This window comes from Drosophila ficusphila, unplaced genomic scaffold (genome assembly GCF_018152265.1).
Source record: "Drosophila ficusphila isolate 14025-0441.05 unplaced genomic scaffold, ASM1815226v1 contig_197, whole genome shotgun sequence".
Lineage (NCBI taxonomy): Eukaryota > Metazoa > Arthropoda > Insecta > Diptera > Drosophilidae > Drosophila > Drosophila ficusphila.
In genome coordinates, this window is record NW_025064091.1 from 8,945,965 (window position 1) to 8,970,888 (window position 24,924).

The following is a 24,924-nucleotide window of genomic DNA, read 5'->3' on the forward strand; positions in this document are numbered from 1 at the left end:
TTATAGGTTATAAAATATATATTTCAATTATATTAAAACTATTTATAGTAAATATTTTGTTTTTTTTTAATAAAACAGCAAAATAAACTATGTATGTATATAGTATACACTTTACTTACTAAATTTTGTATATTGATCAAAATAAAAGGCGAAGCTGAGGATCAGCAGCGGTAATACAAAATTAATATAATTTTTCTAGAAACTATTGGAACATCCTTTTTTATATATATTTTAGAAGTAAAAAAATATTTTATTTATAATAACTTTTTACACAGCACTCTCAGCCTGGAAGTATGCAGGTAATAATAGGGGAACCTCCTCATCGTCTCAGCTGGTTCGAAGCAGTGATTCGATCCGCTCCCTGGCCTCCACGTAGGCGGCCATCACCTCGTCCAAAGTGGTGGCCCTGGCCGTGTCCGCATTCGAACTGGACTTGGCCTCGTCGTCGCTCTCGCTGCTGTTGCTATCGCCGAAGTCCAAGTGGAAGTGCAGGTGGTTTGCGAAGTCCACCTGTCGCTGCTGGAGTTTCTGCAGCCGGAGCACCAGCGAACCCGTGGTGGTCATGGCTCTTTTGGCATTCACATCCAGGCGGGAGTGCAGTTCATTCTGTCCAACATCAAAGTAGCTAACAAAGTCGAAGAGCTGACGGCCGCCTATAAAATACCGGTTGAGCGAATCCAGCCAGGTGCCCAATGGTCGGATGCACTGCAGCTTAATGGATTTGGTGGCCAGTGGAGATATCAGCGAAATGGCATAGTGGGCATATCCCTCGCATCGCTCCCTTTGCCACCCATCGATGCTGATGACCTCGAAGTAGAGGTGCAGCAGATCGCAGGGCTGGTGCTGCTCCTCACAGAGAAGGGTCACCTGCCAGTTGTGACCCAAGCGGGCGATCCGCCAGTCACCGGCATTCCGGCAAGTGGCCGTGGCTCCCTGCATGGGATTCTCACCGGGCAAGGCTTCCCAGAGGGTGTTAGCCGGGGGTTTTAGGTAGTATCTCACATGGATATTGGGGTTCTCGAAGTACTGCCCCTCCTGCAGTTCCAGAAGCAGCGAAACCCTCCTCATTCTCTTCGGTGGCACCTCAAATTGCAGCAGATTGCGCTTTTCACTGGCCGCTGCTCGTCGTCTGTGGTAGAACTCCAAAATCTCCACAGCGGAGGCATCTTCGGGGAGATCTTCTTCGGCATCTTTCTCCTCCGGCAGGTCCTCTTCCTCCTCATTCTCCTCGGGGAGACTTCCTTCCCCTTCCACCACCAACGGTGTGGCATTCTCGAAACCAAAGGCATACAACTGCCGGCAGTCGTTATCCCGTTCGATCTGAACCACATAGTCCAGATCCTGCGCCTTGCAGCTGAAATCGGGATACACATACAGCAATCCCTCTTCGGGATCGTATCGTATGCTGACCAACAGAGTGTCCTGCTGCAGATCCGCGTATATATACATCAGCTGAAAGCCCTTCTTATGCCATTTCTTCGCTTCAGCGGGCAGGACATCCTCGGCATCGCCGTCCACAACAGTGTGGATGAGACAGGTTCTGGCCGCAAAGTCGGGATCCTCGACCATCGAAACATCCGACATGTTGGCCGAGGACAGGCCATTGACTCCGAAAACGGACACGGCAGTGGAGGATTTCTGCTTGCGCTTGGACTTGCGCATCTTGCGACGCACTCTAACTGGCTCCTGCTCCTCGTTGTCGTGGTCTTCCATCTTCTTGAAATACTGCCGCTGCAATTCCAGCGTTTCCAGTGCCCAGCTGTGATAGCGTCGCTGGAGCTTGGAGGCACAGCCCCCGGGATCAGGTACATAGCGCTCCAGTTCAGCCTGACTGAAGTGCTTCTGCTGCCAGGATATCATTATTGTGGCAATGCCACCGTTGCAGAGTTCCTTGTTCCTTTCGTAGAAGAGGTCACCAGCGGGGCGACTGCTTTCGCTAAATGCGCTCCACGAGGGATTACTTTGGTAGTCCGGCTCCTCTTCATCCTGCACTCCCTCCTCCTCCTTCTTTGCCTGGGAAACGGGACTCCTTCGCCTCCTCACAAGGTTTCCAGCATTGGGGTTTCCATTTCCCACGTTATAATAACTGCAATAGTAGCCCAAACGGTTCTGGCCACCGTAGGATTCATCGCCCTGCGGTATGTGAATAAAGCAATCCTGCCAGGCTTCCTCCTCCGATCCGGTATACTGCTCACCATTGGGGTACTGGGCGCCGATGTACTCGAACCTGGGCACCGGTAGCCATTCACTTATGTGCCGCAGCTTCAGTTTCAACTGCAGGTCCGCGATGTTACCGCTCACGCGGTAAACTCCCGTGCGCTTGATGTCCCTTCCTTTCTGCATTATTTCCTTCGGATTTTCTGTCAGGCCTTCTCTAATACATTTGTTTTGAATGTTTTGGCCTCCTTTTTTTTATTTTGCTTTTGTTTTTAGTTTTCGAATGACCGTTACCAAGGCAACCAGTTAAATAAATACCAAAGACTATCGATGATTCAAGGGTTGATAACTATCGTTGGGGAAAATGTAGCTTGAAAAATGTCAGTTAATATGTAATAATTATATTGACAGCATGTTTGCTCAAATTAAAAGTGTAAATGTGTTTTACTTTTAAATTATTATTATTATTATTATTATTAATATTATCTGTTATCTAAAAAAATTAATGCAAAATTATTCCCTTACAATGGTATGAATTATTATTACCAAAATATGTATCGAACGAAGATGTTATTTAGTTCAAGAATAAAACAAAAACATTTTCGTTCAAAGTTGCACAAAATTTGGTCTGAATGCCTTATTATAAAGTAGCTAAATTTGGCTATATCGAAGCCGAGCTTCCATCCCTGGTAAATACCAACAGCAGTTTGGTATTTTCGATTGGCAGTGCAGCCCCGTTATCGATTTTCGGCGAGCTTTACCGCTGTGTTTGTGTTATCGTCGGTTGCTCTTTGCACTCCACATTCCTCGTTTAGTTTTGGCCGCCAGTTGTGTTTTCGATTGCTCTGCGTGCTGTTCGCTCCAAATCTCCAACTCTCCGGCTCACCGATTCTTCGCGCCTGCTCCAACTCCCGTTTATCCGTCAGTTTGATTGTTTGTTTTCTTCGCTGCACTTTTTGCGCGCGCGCAACCGCCGATGAAATAAACAGAGAAAAACTTGGCGAAAATCTGCAGCGAACACTGGAAGTGCTACATTTTAACAGACAATCCACGTGAATGTGTCTAAATTGAAACATTTACTTTATTTTTTTTTTGTTCTGTTAAGTGTTGAAACGCATTTTTGAAGCAACCGCAAAATAAACTTTTAAACAAAATGCAACAAAAAGTTGAAGAGGTGAGTCTACGTGATTGGATAAGTGTTATTTCTTTAAATGTTCTAACATTTTGGTAAATAAAAGATATATAAAAAAATAAGTAAATATAAGTAAATAAAAGATATAGCAAATTGATATAACGATTTCATTCTTAGATATCTGTAGGTTCTATATTTTAATCTTATTGGAAAACCCAAACAAGTAAACATTTTTCTTTTATAACTGTTGTTAAAATAAACCAATTAAAACTATAATTGGGTTCAAATTGTCAAAAGTTATTTTTGTATGCTATCTGTATATTGTACAAATTATTAACGAACAAAATATCAAAATTTATACAAAACTTACCAACAGAAAATCTATAACCAATGCAAATCTAAACAATGTGTTTAATATGACAGTTATTCTATTAACTTTAAATCTAGTTTTCGTTTTTTAAAATGCTTAATTTTATAAGTAAAAGCTATTTTTGTCTTAACACTACTCATTAAAAAAGTTTGTATAAATTATTTAGTTCGATTAAGTTCTGGTTGGGATTATTTTTTTTTCTGTATTTTTCTAGTTCTTGGCTCTGTTTTTTTTTGTGTGTTTTCCTCCGCCTCCTTCTCCTTCCGCTCCTCTTCGTCTCCCTTTTCCTGTATTTCATTGAACTTAGTACGCCCCCGATGCTGCGCTGCCTCTGCTGACGTCGCTGCCGCTGTTCTGCCGTGACGTTCCATTGACTGATTTTCCCGACTTTCCGCAGAAAAAAACAACAGAAAAACCAAGCTACAAAGGCAACACCAACAACAATGCTCTGGCCACAATTGTAAAATGGTTTTGTTTGGTTTTTCATTTACATGTTGTTGTTCTTTTATTTTTTTTCTGTTTTCTTCTTCTTCTTCTGTTGTCCACAGGTGTGTTGGTGTGTGCCTCATTGTTGTTATTGTTTTTGGTGCTTTATTTGCACAGTTGGCAACGTTTTGTGTTTTTTTTTTTTGTGTTTCATATATTTTTGGAGCCGTCTTGATCTTTCTTGGGGGCCAAAACCAAAGTCATGGTAAGAGCTGTGAAATTTGTGATCGCCATTGTTTGGACTCCAATTCTCGTAGTACTCCAACTCCTCTTTCTCTCTTTCGTTCCCTTTCGAAGATGAACACGTCAAGATTTTTAAGAATTTAGGCCTTAAGTCCAAAAGTGTGCCACAAATGTCACAGTCCATAAACAATTTGTTCCGCAATCCTCTTCAACATGACATAAAATTTCTGAAATATTTTTTTATCTTCTTTATTTTTATTCGAAAAAAAGGTCTTCACATATATTCAAGAAAAGCTATTTTAAAAATCTTTTATTTTTGAAACCAAAAAAAACAGGCAAACTGTTATAAGAACTAACTAATTCAAGTACTGGACTTTTAGTTCTTCAATCGAACACATTTTAAAAGTAATGTTTTTTGCTACAGTTATTTTGTCATTGGCTTTTGTAAATAGTATAAGAAATGATTAAAAATAAGAACAATAAGTAGATAAGCAGATAACATCTGTTTTATCAACTTAGCCAACAGCCCAGAACCCCAAAGAAGTAAGCACCTAAAATAACAATGCTTCGTATAAAATACGTACAAAAAAACGATGAAACACGGAACCAAAAAGTCAGAAAAAAATGGCTTTTTGGCCTGGCCAATGCCAGTTGCAAGTAAAAGTCGAAAAACCAGTAGACAGAAGGCAGCGCTGGGAAGGGGGGACATTGAGCGAGATGACTGTCCGTGACCCAAATAAAATGCCTCGAGAATTGCAATGGACAAGTCGACAAATGATCGAGGGGGCGATGCAGAGGCGTCTGCCAAGAGGGGGGCACATGGTCAAGTGATTGAGACTGGCTGATTGGCCGTGGCAGCGGATTGAGCTCGAGGATCTCCCCGATTCAGGCGATTCAGGCCAAGCTGAAGATCTGCACTCGATCACCAGTCCATTTGGAAGAAGTGCCAAGAAAAAAGACGAGAGCAGAAGTCTAAGTCCATGAAATGAAGACTCAATTCCTGATTTACTGGATACACGCTGCATCTTATTTTTGACGCATTTACTGCTTTTTTTTAACAATTAAGCTAGGAGGGATATTAGGAGTTAAACCATTAATGATTTGCAAAGCAAAAGCAAAACTCTGCTTATAATAATAAGAGTTTTTGGATGAGGGTGGGATTAGTGTACATTGGGTTATTTGCAATCAAATCGTTTCTTATCAAGCTAATATTATAAAAAATCCCTGGAATACGAGTTGAGAAAATTTACTTTCGATGATAAAAAACCGAGACAAGTTTGTTAATTTTGTCTCCTACAATGTATCTCTCGATAACTCAGTTTTGCATTGGATGAACATCTTCACATGTTTTTTTTTCCATAATTTCCTTGTAAAACTTTTTCACAATTTTTCTGCGAGAAATGCCACCCAAAATAAGAGGAGAAGAAAAACCCCGAAAACCGGTTAGAATTTGATGCATCATTTCTGGTTGCTGCTGGTCGGTCTATTAAAATTTCGCTTTTTTTGCGCATTGCGGACGCAGACGGCGGTAGTAAGATTTTCACGTCGATTTTACCCGTTTGGCAATTGAAAGTAAAAATGCCCCGAAACCGGTCAGCCGAACAACAAAAAGTACCGTGAGATCCTGACGCCAGCAAGATAAATGCCTAATGAATGTCTTTATGCAGCTTCACAGCCAATACAAAGTTAGTGAAAAATGGAAATTACCCAGGCCATTAAAGAAACATAGACATAATTATTAGGTAGGTGGTGGTGGAAAAGATGGACTACCTGCTCTTGTTAAGCGGCCGGAGGGAAAACGTTTGGCGATCAAGGTGGACAATGGCCAACGGGCGTATCGGACCAAAATCCGAAGAACCCAAAGACCCCAAGCCCAAGACTCCAACTCCAATGTAATTACAAATAAACGCAGGTGGCTAGATGAAAGAGGGGATAGCCGAACGTAACCTCTCTCGTGGTGGGAGATGGCCCAAAGCACACGGCTAACAGCAAACAGGCAAAGTACGCTGAAAAATTAAAAACAAAAAAACATACACAACGAAAAAAAATTGGAAAAAATAAAACAAAACTCGAAACTTGTCGTGCGTCGATCGCCAAAGGGGTGGGGGAAAAAGGTGGAGGTCAATGTCTGGGTTCAACGACTCCTGACCTCTGGCAATCTGAAAAACAAACAGAGAAAACCCCCCAGAAACAACAGTTATTACTGAAGCACTCAAACCGAAAAGATGGGAGATATTATCTCGAAAAACTGGAGCAGTTGAAGGTAGCCAAAGCGAAGATATGGAAAACGAAGCAAGCCAAATGGATTTGTGGAGCCGAGAATCCTCCTCAGTCGGATAAGTTAATTATCTACTAATTATAGGTGGCCGAAACAAATCTGGATTATATGTAAATCTGGAAGTGGAGCTTGAAGAAATGTGTTTAACAATCGTAAAATTATTTATTTGTCTAATCTAAATGCTTAATAATAAAATGGGTGTCTAGAAAGTCTAGATCTTGAGTAGGTAAGTCTAGAATAGGTGTTCTTAATAAATGGAAAAAAGGTTACATGGAAAAACAGGTTCACGAATTTATAACTTTGCGTTTAACGATCCTCAGATTTTATCTATATATAAAAAATCTAATAAATAACTGATGAGTTTTAAGATTCGCATCAAAATTTGATCCACAACAGATCAATCATTTTAGAACATCACAGAACCCATTAAAAAGGTGATTAATTGGCGGGTCTCAACCATTTTAAATTTTAAAGCTTCTAAGTACCATAAATCCATCATTTAGTATTTTTAGGAGTGTGCTATAATGACTATCCCTAAATCAGATTACCTTAAAAAAGCGCGAGTTAATATATTTGCGTAAAACGGTTTTAGGTATTTGGTTACTCCCAAAAGTTTTCGTAAGCCTTCTGGGAAACCCTTCACTCTCTCTCTTCTGGGAACTCCCAATTGCATCTCGGGGTCCAAATCTCGGCGACCGTTTCGAGACTGCGAGTGCAACGGGGCAGCCCACAAACAATGGCAAATAAAACAAATATTATGCATCATAAATTTCACCGACGGCGAAACAAAAACCAAAACCGGTTCATTTCAGTTCTGGCAATGAACTCAAAAGGCAAAGACCCAGACCCACAAAAGCCAGACTCCCAAATGGATGGATGGATGGGTGATGGCGAGGTGTAAAAGCGAAATGCTCCCCGATTACGAAATCGAATGAGCACCACATATCCGAATCTGAATAATAATAGTAATAAGACGCACATAAAACATTTCGGCCGATTAGAAATTCAAATGAGAGGGGGTCTGTTTCTCGTTTCTTGTTTCTTGTTTCGAATGAAAAGTGAATGGGAATGCGACGACGACGACCGTTAGGACTGAGGCAAGCGTTTAAATGCCCCACAACAATGCAATGTTTTCCTTTATAATATTCAGGTCTGTTTTCGAAAGTGATTTGAACTACATTTTATGCGGCAATCTCCCTCCTAAACAAAATGAAACCAAAGCGAACCACACCGAACTGAACTGAACAGAAAACCTAATACCGATGCAGTTGCCGCGTTTCTTAATTGATCGATCGCAGCGCGTTTACCGTTGGCCGGCTGATATAATTGCCGGCCGCAAGTCGATTTTATAACTCCGAGTCGGGCCAGAAATCAATTAGCCATAACCCGAAAACCAACCGTGTCAATCAAAGTGAAAGAAGTCATCGCCAGTCGTCGCTTCGTCGATTATCTCACAGATAGATTTTCGTTCGATTGCAGCGACCATAACACATAATTGCTAATAAATAGCCTGTAATTAGTAAATCAATTGATCGTATGCCACGGATACCTCGGCCGAATTGATTCGCTGTCGTTGGCTGTAATTTCCGAAGCGACTTACCGATCCACGACCGCTGATTAGCCGGGTTAGTTATAGGTTTCCCCCAAAAATTGATATTTCGTCGCGGTGCTGCAACTCTTCAGTTGTCTTTTCGCCGAAGGAAAGAAAAGTTGTGGTATTTGATGTTCGATTGCGATCAAATCAAATGGCTTGAATATTGAATATTCACCATATGCCATCGAGGGTTTTCTCCTCTATTTCTGTCTTATTTATTTCTGCTCTATTTGTGTAAATATGAATTCAATGTGCATTGCTTTTCCTGTGTTCGCCAGATGATGGAAGATGCCTTGCGAGTCGCCAAGATCTTTCCCCATTCTTTTCTCATGATCGCTTCGCTTTGAAAGTTGTTTTCTCAAATCAACTCAACTTAACTCAAATCAACTCGATTCCTCAGCACAAGTCATCGAAGAAGAACGTGCAGGAGAAATAATGAGATTTTACATTTTCTTTTTCTAGAAAGTTTTCTCTCTTCTGTGCCTGGTATTTTTTTTTCTGAATTTGTATTTTTTTTTGTAATTTTCTCGCTTATTGTTTTTCCAGTTGTTCAGATTTGTTTTTCTGCGGCGGAAGAAGGAACTTGGGAAGTTGGGGAAGATGCAAGTTCATCGCGGCCGATGTCATGCGCATACATAACTTGCAGTTTTTCAATTAGCCTTTGATTGATTGCCTTCGGAGAAGATAAAAAGGCTTCGACAGTGTGAGAAATGTCAGTGGAAGATGATGGCCTTGCTCCGTAAATGTTGGCTATAATTAAAAGATAAAGCTGAGTTTCTGCTGGGAAAAGATATCAGTCGAAAAGTTTTCAATGTTGTGCTTTTAAAATGTCACGTTTGTTTAGTATGTATTTAAACCACGATCAGTATGATATTAAGAAGAACCTAATATGACACGTAGTATATAAAACTTTATCACTATTGAATTGATTAACATTTAAAACAACTTAAGCACTTGTCACACAGGAGTTACTTTTAACCAGTTTGAATGGAAACGTTAATAAAAATCAATATTAGGCAATTCTTTGATATAAATAACCAAAGCCTCTATTGGTGTTATCAATTAAAATTCAAAGACGCAAAAAACCCCACCACCTTTGACGTTTTTAAATCATTCAGACAGAGATAATGGTGGCATGTCATGGAAATTATTGGAAAACTTTCCCCCACCAAAAGGGTTCAATGTGTCGGGCTTCCCAGGCATTTCGCTCATAACTGTGTTGGGTTGCCGCTCCCCGCACACAGAAAAAGCACTTTCCACTCGACTCGACTCAACTCGACTCCATTGTCTGGGGGGCCGTGGTGGTATTGATAAAATAAGCCCCGGCCCGGTGACCTACCACAATTTTTCGTTTCGGCGATGTGATTTGCATGGCAACCTTAACCCATTGGCACCGATGTGCGCACTCTCTCTTTCAATTAGCCAACTTACCTGCCTTACCACCAGTGCATTTTCACAGGCTTAAATCGGTCTTCGGATCGGGCAGAAATATCAATTAGAAGAGCCGCCGCTTTCGATTGCATGTCGAATCGGTGGGTGGGCGTTTGGATTGTATACTATATATATATATATACTGGTACTCTATGGCAAACGATGGAGTGGTGGCCCCCCCGCCGATGCATTTTGTTTGCTCGACTTGCTAACATTTTGTGCTACTTTACATTTTTCCCCACACAAATGATGAGGAATTGCATTTCGGATGGACGGACGGACGGATGGACGGATGGACGGATGGATGGATGGATGGATGGCTGAATGGTTGGCTGGATGGGATCTTTCTTTTCACACAGCTCTGCGAGTCGGTGGTTTTCCATTGGCTCTTGACTGCGAAAATTTGAATGAAAGCCAGAGGCAAGTGTCAATGGCAGACGTTGGCAAAAGCGTGTCGCAATTTCCACCATCAAATCTAAGAAACCAACTAAACAATGGGCCGTGGCTGTACTTTCTCCAATTCCGATTCCAATTGAATGGGTTCAATGTATGGAATGGTTTTGCCATATATGGCATGTCATGGGAGTCGCCAAATGCAATTGTCCCGGCCGAAACTGCAAAAGCCAACCATCTGGATGGCAAACAGATATGAAGGCTCTATATAAGTCAAGGTTCTATTGACTGGCGGCTTATTGAGTGATAAGCTCTATTATCAGCACGGAATATCGGCGATAAGGTACCAGGTACATTCCATAAACGAAACGCTGGTTCCATTACCGACTTTGGCAATTCATCAATGTCAAGGTGTTATTTGTGGGCGGGGCTGGGGGCTAATTAGCATATGGCTGGCATTAAGTGTCGCTTGATAAGCTCCATTAGCCGGAAATGTTATATACTATACTACTAAGAGAAACCAAAAATGTTTTATGCCTATTCAAATGGTAGCAGGGTTCCTTTTGAAGGCCTTATCACATTGGTAATCGATAAATATTTATGACATGTGGATCCGTTTCATATATTAACTTATCAGAAATATGTTGCAAGCAAAAGTGAGATTTACTGATTTATGTGTTTGCCACTGTTGACCTTAAGAATTAAAAGCGTTTATTGTGCACTTGTTCAAATGTATAATAAGCAAACTAAGCAAAGTCCAATTCAAGTTCACCCAAAATGGTTTTTCCACTCCTATTTGAGTGTCAAATAAATGCACACCGCAAAAAGAACGCCAGCAAGCCAAATACAGTATAGTATTAATGAAATCAGCGACTTTATCTAATCGAAGAGCTCCATTAGCCGGGCAATATTGTTGCGCGAAGAGTACAATATTATTCCAAATAATGTAGCGACGTTGAACAAACCTCCAGATTTATTACGTATTAATTATAGAGGTGATATCGTTCTGCCGTCCCTTACAACGCCCGAAGGCGTAATTTCTTGGGCCCAAAAATAAAGCAGAAGAGTTTGGAAAAGTTTCCAGCCACGATGACTCAATTCGTTAGCTGAACTTGAATGTCAGACCGCTTGCAAGTGTGGTATACCATATATATTCTATATCGATAACGGAATGATAGCTGATAGCGCCTATCAGTCGTAAGGTTCCTGCATATATTCATATATGTATATATGTACTCCAATGGCATTTGGGCAGAGTGTAAGCTTGTACATACAGTAAACACCTGCCAGGGGCGCCAACGGAACCCTTTTTGCGGAGATAATATTGCAGCAGGCCGTGTAATTCCGCAGAGTAAATGGGTGGTGCCATTCCGCTGGTGGTGCTGTTCAGGGTGCTGCCTAAGGTGGTGCTGGTGGTGCTAAACAAACGAAATAACAAGTGGGGAATGTCGGCAAGTGGAGCAAAGGAAGCCAGAGCCCAGATAAGATACTTTGGCAATTTGTTGTTCCAAAGTAATTGAAAATGCCGTTGCTAATTATAAATGGCTAGGTGACGCATTCAATGCAGTAGAAATTAGCGGTGATTTACCGAAATGTTTTGTAAAAAACTAGTCTTTACTTCTGCTTCCACTTTGTTGGCAACACAAAAGTCCTGGTACTGTCACTTCTGTTTTAGGAAACAGATATCTTTTGGATTCCGGTGGACCCGAAGCATCCAACTAACGATTTTCAAGTGTTTAAGTTCTTGGCTTCGATTAGAAGTCCCCCCTTTGATTGCATAACTCACCTGACCAGCTGAATCGAAGTCATTGGTCTCGTGCCAGGCAGTTTATGGCCGCCTTCCCGTAATGAAGCCATTTCCACAGTACGTGCATTTCCGCTGCCACCTGCTGCAGTTGCTGCTGTTGTTGTTGCTGTTGCAAAGTGCTGATACAATGTGCCTCGAATGCCGCACTGTGCGTCCAGCGAACGTTTTCGCATTTGTATAACAATGGGTGTTTAACGGTCGCCGCATTACCACTAAGTAGCTCCGTCATCGTCACATCGCCTGTCACACAAACACAGTAACATAAATAAGCCAGCGGAGACAGTTGGCCCCCATCCATTCCGAGTCCGAGTGGAGCATTAAACAGAAACAAAAACAGAAAAACAGAAATACAGAAAAATAGAAAAAGAGTCACCAACGTGGACTCTGTCGCATTTTGCTTTGCATTTGCATTTGGTGATCTCTGCCTTTCGCGTAATTTATCTCTGACATGATTTGGCAATTGTCTCTCCCAAGTGGCTGTTCCAAAAAAAACAAAATAAATAAAACTCACTACGGTGAGTTGTCAGAAAGCAACGGATCCGACTTCATTTCGTTTCTAAAGCGTGGGAAAAACATTCCCACATTTGCTATGCTTGTTATAAGTACATTTAACTAAATTAGTGTCGGATATTGTTTATGTTTCAACACTCGGCTGCTTTTCGCCGGCGAATTTGTGAAGGTGTGGGCGGTTTAGGGTCTCAGTTGACCTAGTTTCTTAGCTGTTTTTTTTTTTTTTTTTTTGGGAAAAACACTATTAGAAACATATATGACTGCTTAGTAAGTGGCACCTTCTAATGTAAAAATATATTTGTTATACTCGTAATGCATTAAAAAGTATATGACTGTTAAATAAATTTTACATTCTAGTTCAAATATTTTTTACAATTTTAATGCATAAATCATCATTACAACTAATTTATTTAATTTGAAATTTCACATTTTAAATATTTCACAAATTACATTTAAGAAGACTTTGAAACTGGGTAGTTTATTCTAGAAGAACTACCAATTAAAACTATATGTGGTCATAAAAAACTGATTTATAGTCATTATAAACGGCTTTGCCTTGCCATTGCCATTGCGAGATAGCCAATGTCTACAGAACTTAACTTTCAGGGAAATTCTTAAGAAGTGCATACTGTTACATTGGAAACTTTAGCCAGCTGGTGAAAGGCAGCCGAGCTATGATAAATTTCCACAGCACTTGGTCTAAATAAGTATGCACAACCTTTCACAAAAAAAATATGAGGAAAACGGAATGCAAGGTGTTTAGGGGGTGGGGAAAATATAGAAATAACCCGGCGACGATAATGATAATGATAATTTTTACGATCCATGCCGACTGACGATGGACGACGGACGAAATATGAGGCTTATAAAGTGCAGTTAGCATGTCTTAAAGACGTCTAAACCGTTTACCGTTCGTTGGCAGTGGCTAAGCGTCCGCTAAATGTCATAAACGCGGACAATGGACTGCAGAGATGGACGGACGGACAGTCGGCGGCGCATTTCATTCACAAAATAAAAATAGTGAAAAAAAATAGAAAAAAAAAGAATACGGGGAGAAAGAAAAACCACTGGCCATTCAGTTTGGCTCAAGTTCAGCTCCGGTGGGTGTGTCCCATACGAATGGATTGCTGTTTTTAAATTTTGTGGGTGGGGTTCGAGCGCTTAACGCTTAACGGTTAGCTGTCTTTGACTGGAAAATGACCAAAAACCGTTCAGAAACGCGGGCCATTGTCACGTCGTTGGTGTTGGCACTTTCTCAAGGCAGTCAGTGAAATGGTTTCGCTTTTGATCAACCAAAAAATAAAACGGAAACCGAGGTAATTCCCGCCTGTCAGTGGGATCTTGACGCACCGACAGGCACTAGTTACTCCATCGATCTCTGTTTGTTCCGTTTCCAAAAAAAAAAAGACACCAACAAAATATATACAGAAAACAGAGCAAATATCTCGAGAGCGAACAAAGCAAGTCAATTAACTTTGCCCGTGTATCTTGTATCTGAATCGCGACTATTTGTATTTGTCGCATCCGTAGGAGAATCTTGTGGTTGTCGTGGCTCACCGACAAAGCGTTTCGCAAATATTTACCATTGTCTTGGCGTACATATTTCAATCAGCCAGCGACACAATATGAAACTCAGTTTCAATTACAACAGCCGGCGAAGACATGGCAATTACAAAGGCCCAGATATGTGCACCTCAGCGATCTGATCTGGCCAAAAGAACCACCAACAGATGCTCAGGTATTGCACAGAAAAAAATTAACTGTCAACTCTAATTAATTTTGGTTGTGCAAGAAATTTGAGTTTCAAATAAGGATATTTTACGGATTTTGTATTTAAAGTTATAATTACTTGACAGAAAATACTGAATTTGTGTGCAGAATTTAAGGTTTTAATAAAAAAAACACCATTCAATTTTAAAGTTTTAATTTTATTTATTTGAAGTACTGGCTTAATACTTACAATGATATAATATGAAATAGTATAAAAATGGAAATGAAATAAATAAAACCATTTAATTACGAAATTAAACGATTTCGCCTTATAATACTTCAACACCTCATAATTTATAGTTTTATCATTGTTGTGTCACCCTTTTGTCATCATAAATACAAAGCTTGAGTCCGGGTTAAATGAATAATTAACTCAAATGGTTTTGACACGGATTGAAAACCAAAGCCATTGAATTGATCATGGCATCATGCATGTTTTTCTCCCGGTGTGCTCTGTATCTTTTACGTGCTTCGTGGAGCGCCCCAAGTTCAAACACGCAACTGTCAGCTGCACTTACAGATGCAGATACATGTGTATACACGGCTCGGTTCTTCGGTTCTTGGGTTCTTCGGCACCGGCGCTTCTTGCCACAACCCGTGTCAATGGCCCAGAGCAGCAGCAGCTGGCACTGCGGCCAGTTGCCACTGGGAAGAAGTTCAGCTGCCCCGGCAGCTTGCAGTGGAATGGATAGATGACATAATGTGGACGCCACTCGGACTTCCAGTTCCAGACCTGCCAACTCACCGATATGCTGGGCACGTTTTGTGGGTCTGCCCATCGGCATCGGCATCGGCATGCAACGCTGCTCTACTCTGCATTCGAGTGACATAATTTGCTGGGTTTTGTCTTCTTTTTTTTTTTATTTGTCGATTTGTTGCCTTTTTGTCTTTTTTATTTGCCCGGTGTTATTGTTATGGCTTTTTCTGCATAATTTGTGGAGTGAGTGCTCCAGTTGAGTGGTCAGGCTATGTTTTTGCATAAGTAAATGTTGCTCTCTTATTTTGTTTTAAGCTGTTATTAAATGTAATTATCTAAGATATTGCTAGGAGATTAAAGAGGGTTACATACTTATTTATGTACACATATTTTGATCATTATACATAGAATATTTAAATATGCTGAGTACCTACAACAACAAAAAAAAATGCAAATATCGGAAATTTTACAGTAAAAACTATATTTATTACCGTATAACTTTATTTCGTTATCTTTGTATATGAAACCTATCCTATTATACAAAAATTCGAGTACAAACAAATAAAAAAAAATCCCCAATTTTAGGAAATTCAAATTTTGTTTACTGTTTGCATAAAGAGTCAAACAAATTTTGGCGGCTCCCATTGACTTGTTTTACTGACGCGAAATTTATGTGGAATTAGAGCTGGGTCAATAAAACTGTTCCGGCCAAGATAGCGTCTAGTTTTTGGCCAAGTTCCCCGGCTGAATCATCCAGCGTGTCTATCTTTAGAGCTCTGTGAACTCCCGTCAGCAGGCACTTAATTTAATGACCGACTAACTAACTAACTGTCCGGGGCCAATAAAAGCTGACCAAGACCGACAGCCGAAGCCAAATTAATGGCCAAACAATCCGCAATCAAGCCGCCGAGAGTAACGAGCCGAAATTGAAAAAGCAAACTGTAGTTCGAGCCCCTGATTTGGCCAGGTCACGCATTGTTGGCCAAAATAAGAGGCCAACAAACAGAAACAGCGAAAACCTGGAGGAGCTGGGAAGCAAAAGTGATCGAATCGATGGTGTGTTCTTTTTTTCGTTTTCTTTTTCTTTTTTTTTTTTCTTTTATCAGCACTCGCCCATTTGATTTTCCCCTCGCTTATCGCGAATTCATTTTGGTAAATACATACGAGTATAGGAACCTTTCCGCCCAAATGCGATAAGGTTCGAATGAAAAGCCACACGAACTATTTGTCCGCGAATTGCGCAAAAAGAAAAAAAGTATATATCTTTTTGGCCTCGTTTCGAAGCCACCCACCCAATCCTTCGTCCGACGCCCCTTGTCCCGTTTTTTTGGCCATCTATTTCGGCCAGTTTTCGCGTTGTTGACCAATTTGCTTGCTTTGCTAATGGCGACGTGACTCTGGCCATCATTTCGACTCTTGGCGCTTGGATTTTGGTTTTGGTTTTGGTTTTTTGGCTGCCTTTTGGCCAACATTATTCTGTGGCATGGCAAATCTAATGACAGTCATCGCCGTAACGGTCCATTCTTAATGGTATTGGTAATGCTAATGATATGGCGTCATAATTGACACATGCTCCAAGTGCATCCGCCTCAGATTTCCCCCGTCGATTATCTCCATCTGCGCACCTTCTTGTCTCTTTCACCCAGACAATATAGTGTGCGGATCACGATTTGCTATAGGTATGTAAAAACTGGGTCGATCGGATCGTGGCTAAAGCTCGTTGAGGCAGAGAGATGTTTCAGTGCTACGAGTACAACAGTTGGCCAAAAAGATAATGGCATTGGCAAATAACTCCGACGGAAGGTAAGCTCGTGGGAACTGAAGGTCTTCCTTGGGGACTTATTTTCGCGAAGATCTCCTAATTAGTTTTGAAGAGGAATTCGAGCCTGTTTTAAATTTAATTCATATTTGTTTGCCAGAGGCTTAGAAAATGTTGCTGATTGTTCAAAAGCTGATATTTAAACAGTCAAAAATATTATAGTATTAAAAAATTAAATTACGTGTGTAGCCAAAAAATCTTAGTAATTTATAATGCAACGTTTTTGTTATTGCGCAAAATAATATAAGATAACAAAAACCAAAAAGGCAACTTCATGAAACAAATCATCTTAACCATTTTGCTTACTAATCTGATTTTTAATATAATTTAGCAAATAGCAAGAAATGTGTAATATTTTGTGTAAACATTCATATTTTTAGAACTGTCTTTTATTATTATTATATTGAAATGATATATATTTGCTATATTGAAAAGAGCAAATGAGTAGGAAATAAAAACCAACCTTTCGTTTGCAGTTCTCCTGGGAATTCCAATTCTGTCGGCAAACAAGATGCACCCATCGCAAAATGAGTTATCATGTAGTTCTTAGCACAGGATATGGCTGCAATCTTTATAGCCATCTCGCGATACTCCCTTTGAGGTTGCTGGCCCAAATGCCAAAAATGTTAAGTGCCGCCCTTCATTTGCATATTCAATTTGCCATTTTCTGTTTTTTGTCTGTGGGCTTTTTGTTGTTTTGGGCTGCCTCTTCATTGTTTATTTGTACACTTTTTTTTGCACGCTTCAGCTGCAACTGCGGCGGTCACTGAGGAAAACGCTAAATGAATTGCCCCAAATACGAGTGTTGTACGCGATGATCACGAAGGTGATGATGACGATAATGATGAACGTTATGCTAATGCTGATCGCTCGCCTGGAAACTACTTTGGCAGAGCAGCAGCCCAGGCAGATCAGTGAAGACTACACAGAAATATTGTAATTTGATCTCAACTTGTCAAATCCGAACTAACCTTATTGAATCTATTACGGTTTAGTAGGTGTTACGATAAAAAACAATCAATGCGATTATATATATTTTTGCAGTCAAGTGCTACCTATTTCAAAAATGTACAATTTATAAATGCAACATTAACATGCAAGAAATAAATATGTAATTCTAATTTTTATTGGAAATAAAATCTTGGAATTAAAGTTCAGTAATATGAAAATCATATATTTTCTGTAACCAAATATTGGTGGAGTTAAATGATGTGTTAATTCAATTTACAAAATTGCCTGTTTTAATAACTTTACAAGCTTAAAGCCTTTTTTTTTAATTTATTTATCGCTCAAAACATTTTTTTTCACTTTTGATTCACAGCTCTTCATTTACGTTATTTTTTCTAAGATCAACTATTGTTATTAAATACTTTCAAAAATATATGTAAATGTTCCCAGTGTAGCTGTGTTATTGCCAGAAGTGGATCAGTTGCCAGACAGAGATAGATTCAATGGGGGAAGGTGAAAGAGGGGGACGGGAAGAAAGAGCCACAGTCACGGTCACGTTTCTTGTCACGTTCTCCCGCTGTTTTTCGTTTCTTCTTTTGTTCCTCCTCCTCTGCTGTTTATACCCCATGATTCCAGCGATGTGGGTATATAGTACGACTTTTCTTATTCGCCAGCTAATTGAATGCCCATTTGAAGTCGACAAGTCCAAGGTGTTGTAAATTAAAATAAACCCAGACCTTAAAAAAACTATCTTTGTAATTTACGTTGCACAATTAAGCATCCTGAGCTGTTAAGTATATAAAGTATTAATTGTTAAGACATATTTTACCAAAAATCTGAAGTTTTTTATCCCAAAATAAAGCATGGTTGGTTATGCATTTTCTTTCATTAAAATGTCGAACTGTTTTTAACATTGGAAACTATTTATATAGATAATATGGATTATAAAAGAAAACTGGTTGTCATGTTTTTGCTGGGTACTTTCAAGTCGAAATCCCCACGAACTTGTTCTTATTTGTTCATTTCAGTTTTCCATGTTGTCTGCTGCCCCTCTTGCCAATTTGCTTTTAGCCATGTTGCTGATCTTGTTGTAGGTTGTGCCGATCTTGTCGTGGCAGCAGCAACAAAAGCAGCAACAAATTGCGCCCAAGTCTCTGGCTTTTGCTTGGCTTATTTGCTTGTTGCCTGCTTTTCGCTGTTTCTTTTTTTTTTTCAACTGCTCAACTGTTCAACTGGCTGCCTGTTCACGCGACCCATTGGGCGTTTGACCTCGCCGCTTGTGGCATGCAAATGGGTTCAAACTTGGACTTGCCTCTTTGACTTGCACTTCCACTCGCCTTCACATTCGCATTCGCAGTTGCAGTTGCAGTTGCATTTGCATTCGCATGCATTTCCCCGTTGCGGTAAATTTGCTGGAAAAACGCGCGCCAAAAGTGACAGCCGGCGGAGGAGCAGCTGTCAACTTGACTTTAGGCAGCTGCCGCCAAAAGTTGCAGTTGCCGCTGCCGCTGCCGCTGCCGCTGCCGCAATGTTGCCGCTGTCATTGCACTTGGACACTGGCAACAAGTAGCGGTCGCTACCAGCACAAAACGGAAGTATCGTTCAGCTTTTTTCCCTCGGTTTTTGGGTACACCATCGTACCCTCACTTTTTATTGACGAAAAGTGGGAAGAACCCAAGGCAGGAAGCATTTCCCATGTTATTTCTTTTTAATTAAACACTGTGGATCCGGGGGATCGCATTTCTGTTCATGTCTTAAAAGAAAGCATATGCTACAAAAAGAAAAAACATTAACACTTTGGGGCTTCGGTATTTAAAATATTAAATTACCTTGGTTAAATGAGAACAAATTTGTTGAAAACACAATTTACATATTTTGGGATTACTAAATTGCACAGGCTATGCTTTCTTATACCAACAATTTATAGAGAAGTAATCCACAACTTTAAGAGATTGCCTTTTTGGTTTTAAAATATTTCCAAAAAATCGGTTTTACGAGTAGCATTAAATATTTTTTATATGGAAACTGCAGTTTTTTTAAAGATGAAAAATAATTAATCAAACTAATATTTTACCCATTTAAATATTAAATATGCAGAAGAGATCAGAGTATTCAATTTCCGTTGACAGTTTCTCATTTCGCTTTTCTCCCCGCTGATTTTTATTTTGAAGTAAGTGAAAACGACGTCGTTAAACGCACATTTTGATTCGATTCGTTGTCGTTTTGGTTTTGGGTGCCTAGCCCAAACAATTGAGTGAAAATCTGCATCGAATCGATGATTTACGGGCGGTGACCACAGGCAGTGATTTTTGTGTTGACCAGAGTGACTTCGGCACAATATTTTATCGACTCGAGAGAGACTGAAGAAAACCAGACAATGGGGCGAAGAAAAAACATAAATGCCGCATTCGCTCATTGCGAGCACTTAGCGACTCTGAAAGGCTGCCACTTTCTAATGCGACAACGATGCGGAAGCCCACTGACGACACTCGACTAACAGCAACAACAACAACAGCAACAGCAACAGCAACATCAGCGACGCAGCAGCAACACACCTGCAACAGCAACAGCAAAAGGCAACATCGACAGCTTGGGAGCACAACCCCAAAGACCCTAAATGCACCTAAAAGCCAACTCAGTGACCCGAAAAAGCTGGCCCATCTACCCCCAAACAGCCCCAAGTTGGGTTCCCTTTTTAACTGCAAAATATGGAAACAGGTGGCGGAGACCCTGTAAGTGCTGGAATTATGAATGCAGGGGAAGTATTTAGCCATCAAATGGATGCTGATTGCTGTGGGAATAGTTCTCGTTTGAAAGGTGAAGATGGAGAAGGCAGCAGAGTTCATTGTATCTTAACGTTGCAGGTGTACTATTTCGTAAAAGAAAATCCAATTTAAAGAACTTTTTCAAAATATAATCACATTAATATACATTTTGATGGTTTAAAACTGTTGCATGTTAAGCGAAAGTTCAAATTAAAAAAGTTGTAATCTAAGTTGTAAATCCAATGAAATCAATTCATAAACAATATTTTCTTTAAACATACTTCACAATTCAGAAGGCTTATTATTTTACAAATAGGAAGACAATTTGGTTTAGTTTTGCCAAAAAATTATTTCGCGAGATATGGAAAATATATTTCGGTTGTGTTATAATTATAATAAAAGCTATTTCAACCTGTTTGCTCTTCTTGTGGCAACTAAGTTTGCACACTAAAAAGGAATACGGCTGTATTTTAAAAAAGAATTTATTAGTCACACTAAAAAGAGGTACACTTACCACTATTCATTTGAGCCCAGCTGTGTGTGTTTATTGTGACAGTAAAAAGTTGTTAATTAGCCGACACATCCGTCTATGCATTTGCGCAGAATATAATAAACAGGGCTGAAAGTGAGTCCGTCAAACACTTTTACTCTCGATGCGTTGTTTTGTTTTTAGTTTTGGCATTTTCAAAAGCGATCTGAAAACCGCAATACAAAACAACAAAACAGTCAACGAACCGAAGAGGAACCCGCAGCCAAACCAACTTCGCTGTCGATGTCACGCACAATAATCGGTTTAGGTTACGCTTCGATCCACTCTGAACCACTCCGCATTACTCAGAGGCACTCTGCAGCCACTTTGGGCCACTCAAAAACCACCCAGCAGCCCAGCGCACCACTCGACGTGTGTGGTTTTGAATTGTGGATCGTTTGGGCAGCGCGCGATCGAAGGCAATCGGATTATGCAAACAGCGGATCTGTCTCCTCCGATTTCCCTCAAAGATGCAATTCACGGATGCGGGCGTATCTTGTCGTACGTGTATCTGCGTTGCACGCCGCAATTGCAACTCATTCGATTCGCCGCCGCGGATCGAAAGTGAGTGGCATTCGGTGTGCGGCATATTCGATTACATGCAGCTTAGAAGTTCGGGGCGTAATTCGAGCTGCTCGATCACTTCCTCCGTTTCGTGTTACCCGATGCACTCTGAATAAAATTAGCCCAAGTTCGTTCTTTGAGCTTCACTCAATCGAAGCTTACTCGATTTTCAAGTAAATACTTTTTAAGTAACTTTCATTTAAGAGCTTAAGTCTGGGGAACTAAAGTCCTAAGACTTTACATACCGATTATATTATATGTTTTTTGGTTGCAGATTTCTATTTGTTAGATAATATTCCGCTGTTATCCTTTAGAGGACTTATAGTGAAATGATATAGTTTTTTAAATGGAAAATCAATATGTACTTACAATTCTTTTACCTATATTCCTTTATTGCTGAAAGAATCTTACTTTGTTAATAATTTAATCAATGTTTATTTATGCATTTGGTACACTCTCATAGACTTAACTTAAAAAAATATATATTTACAATGGGTTGCAGTATTAATTCTTTATAATTGCAATTTTAAAAGGTGTTCTTTAAAAATTAATGTTTCTGCAATTATTTTGAGCCTAGAGAATTTGAATTTAATACGACTTTTATAGCTGACGTATTCATAAAAATATTAATGATCAATAGTTTGCAACATTTTGTTACATTACATTTGTTGTTTTCAAAAACTTAGATCTTTTCAGTGCATATTATTTTCCTGAACCCAACTAATTAGGCAGCTGTTTTAATCCCACGATGTACTTTCTTGTCCTTTCAGAAAATCGATCCCCTGACTCGCATCCAGGAGGAGATCAAGGAGGTGGTGCGACGCGAGGAGGAGTACCGCCAGCTGGCGACCCTCTCCTCCGGCAGCACCATCACCTCCTCCCCTTCGGTGGAGTTCGAGACGTACACGGTCAACGGCAACGGGCTGGACTTTGAACAGAAACTGGACCAGGATCAGGATCAGCAGAATGAGGATCAGAGTCAGGATCAGGGACAGGGAGTTCTGGTGACTGCCCAACCGGTGACCACCTCGCTGCTGCTGCCCATCGACGAGCTGTCGAACACACCATCGCTGGCCTCCAGCGTGAACAGCGCCAAGGAGGAGAGCCTCGATGGCCAGCACTCGGACGACTCCGGCATCTCGGCCTCCTCGCAGAGCAACATCATCAGCGCCGTTGGAAATAGCAACAGTGCCACCAATGCGGCCAAGCAGCCGCTCAAGCTGACGGTGGTGACGCGCCAGGAGCAGCGTTACATCGGACCCAATTGCTATAACTTGACCCCTGAGCCGCCGCAGCAGAAGCTGATCACCAGGACCATATCGACACCCCAGCTGAGTGGCTTGCCGCAGAAGCGACAGTTCGCTTTTGGTGGCTCCACCAAGGGAGTGATGCAGCGATTTATTGCCTCGCATGGCAAGCTGGCACCCACCAGCCCCCTGCCACCGGCCTCTCCTCTAACCCTCTCCCTGGCCACCAATGGAAATGGTTCCCCAGCTGGTGGTAACAATGGTGGCATCGCCAATGGGCAGAGCAACACCCTCAAGCTGAACACCCGCACTGCAATGGCCTTCTTGGAGTCCGGCAACTCGACGGGCGGCATCACCTCGGTCACCCTCTCGCCGGCGGCCATCGAGCGGGACTCGGAGGGACGACCCCTGCGAAGGGGCTACGTTCCCGTGGAGCAGAAGATCCAGCGCGAGCTGCAGGACCTCAAGTCGCGCGAAACGGAGCTGAAGCGCCTGCGCAAGATCAACAGGCAGAACACCCTCAAGGCCTCCCTCGACAAGCTGTAAGTCCATATATCTAGACATTCATTCTAATCATTGATGTCGTGTTAGCCTATTTTATGGGGTTTCTTAGTCGAAAAATAATTGAGAATTCTTTTAAGCAATCAATTTAACGGCAACTTGTTGAAGTCTTAAATTTATTGCTTCAAAACGTTATTCAAAACATTATACAATCCATTTGTTTGGCTTCAATGAGCAATTTTCTATTTCCGACCTTGTTTGGGGCAAGATTTAGTTCTTTTCGAAAGGAAAAACTCCAAACACAATTCAAGAGTAGAACAAAAATAGACAAAAATCAAGTGTGGGTCCACATGTATGGTAAAACAATAATAGTAAATAAACAAAATAAAATAATACGCTTTCGCAGGGTTTTAGTCCAAAGTTATTAATAAACAATAAAGCTTTTTTAGAAATTCCTGTATTATCGAAAACATTTCCATTTGTATTTTAAATTAATTAAGTAGAGTTTAAAGAGACGACACTACGAGATTCTACACTATAATGTTAAGATGGGAATTAAATACAGAGACTTTTATATTACTTCAACTTATTTATATTAACAATTTCTTTGGCAGACAACTCAGCACAGACGACGAGGCCGATGCGGATGACGATGACGAGGACTCCGAGGTGGAGCACTGCTACGGGCCCGGAAAACTGCGCAACGCCCAGTCCACGCAGGAACTCGATAGGAATGGGTGAGCTAAAGCTACATATACTAATTCAAGCAAAGTAACTAAAATGTATATCTTTGCAGAAACGAGCAGGAGATCGTCCACAAGCCGTCGGGTAATCGCAGCCTGAACGCCTCAGCTTACATTGCCAATGGAATCAGCAATGGCAACGGCAACGGAATGCGGCCGGCGATGTCCTTGGCCCAACTTTGTGATCTGACGCCCGAGGAGGCGCCCTCGTCCCGCGGCCTGATCGCCCAGTGGGAGAGCCTGATCAAGAAGAACGCCGAGGTTGGAGCGGTCGAGGCGATCATCTAAAGAGCTCTCGGTCCGGAAACCCAAGGCAAACGATGGGAAAACAAAAAGAAAAAACAAAAACATACACACACCAACGATCTGGTGCAGAGCAGACCAAATTATTATTGTAGTGTCCACACCCACACACTTGATCCTCCCACTTGATCCCCCTACTCCCACTTCACCTCCCCCAGCCTGCGAAAGCTGCTTATCAACGAATTAATCTTAATGCCAACCGATGGGAATTGAAATTATAACTGAATTGAATTGCCTGTACTTAAAGCGATTAATGTGTAATTTATTTTGTGTAATGCGTACGTGAACTGTCCGCGAACTCTGTTGTATATATAATTCTTCGCGTTTCCAGTGCGAGTGCAGTCGACTTGCTTATAATTTATTACAAATCAACTTTATATATACCTTATATAATACATATATATATAAACAAAATTCTATATGTACGAAACCAATATGCGAAAACGATTTAATAAAATAAAAAACTAAAAACTAGTTCGACAAGAATTTTCATGATTCGTTTATAGTCCATCAAGAAAGGAATATAATATATTATATACCTACCCTTGCAGTCATCACAAATGTTCTAGTTCAACATCGAAGTAATGACGATTTTCCATTTTACTTAACTCTGGTTCAGCAGTTGCGACCTACTATGAATTATGTTCGAGTGGTGGCTCAAATCCCTAAATTCGATGAAAGAGTAGTGACCACATTT

General features: G+C 40.8%; 2 protein-coding genes across 2 annotated transcripts; one reads left to right on the top strand and one right to left on the bottom strand.

Moving 5' to 3' along the window:
- Positions 1 to 327: 327 nt before the first annotated feature.
- Positions 328 to 2,402, bottom strand: LOC108091138 (Meckel syndrome type 1 protein homolog). The gene has a single exon (XM_017190173.1). It carries the CDS (start codon positions 2,341 to 2,343, stop codon positions 328 to 330), a length of 2,016 nt encoding a protein of 671 aa, XP_017045662.1. The 5' UTR covers positions 2,344 to 2,402.
- A 558-nt stretch (positions 2,403 to 2,960) lies between these two features.
- On the top strand, positions 2,961 to 24,701 carry LOC108091232. The gene is made up of 4 exons (XM_017190338.2): positions 2,961 to 3,331; positions 22,204 to 23,222; positions 23,796 to 23,918; positions 23,978 to 24,701. The coding sequence occupies exons 1-4, from the start codon at positions 3,311 to 3,313 to the stop codon at positions 24,210 to 24,212; spliced, it is 1,398 nt and encodes a 465-aa protein (XP_017045827.1). The 5' UTR covers positions 2,961 to 3,310; the 3' UTR covers positions 24,213 to 24,701.
- The last annotated feature ends 223 nt before the right edge of the window (positions 24,702 to 24,924 follow it).

What these genes read in the sequence shown, in the direction of transcription:
- LOC108091138 (XM_017190173.1), bottom strand. Translation starts at nt 2,343, where the DNA reads ATGCAGAAAGGAAGGGACATCAAGCGCACGGGAGTTTACCGCGTGAGC.
- LOC108091232 (XM_017190338.2), top strand. Translation starts at nt 3,311, where the DNA reads ATGCAACAAAAAGTTGAAGAG. An exon ending in TGCAACAAAAAGTTGAAGAG is followed by an intron (nt 3,332 to 22,203) that starts GTGAGTCTACGT and finishes TTGTCCTTTCAG; the next exon opens with AAAATCGATCCCCTGACTCG. An exon ending in CAGGAACTCGATAGGAATGG is followed by an intron (nt 23,919 to 23,977) that starts GTGAGCTAAAGC and finishes ATATCTTTGCAG; the next exon opens with AAACGAGCAGGAGATCGTCC.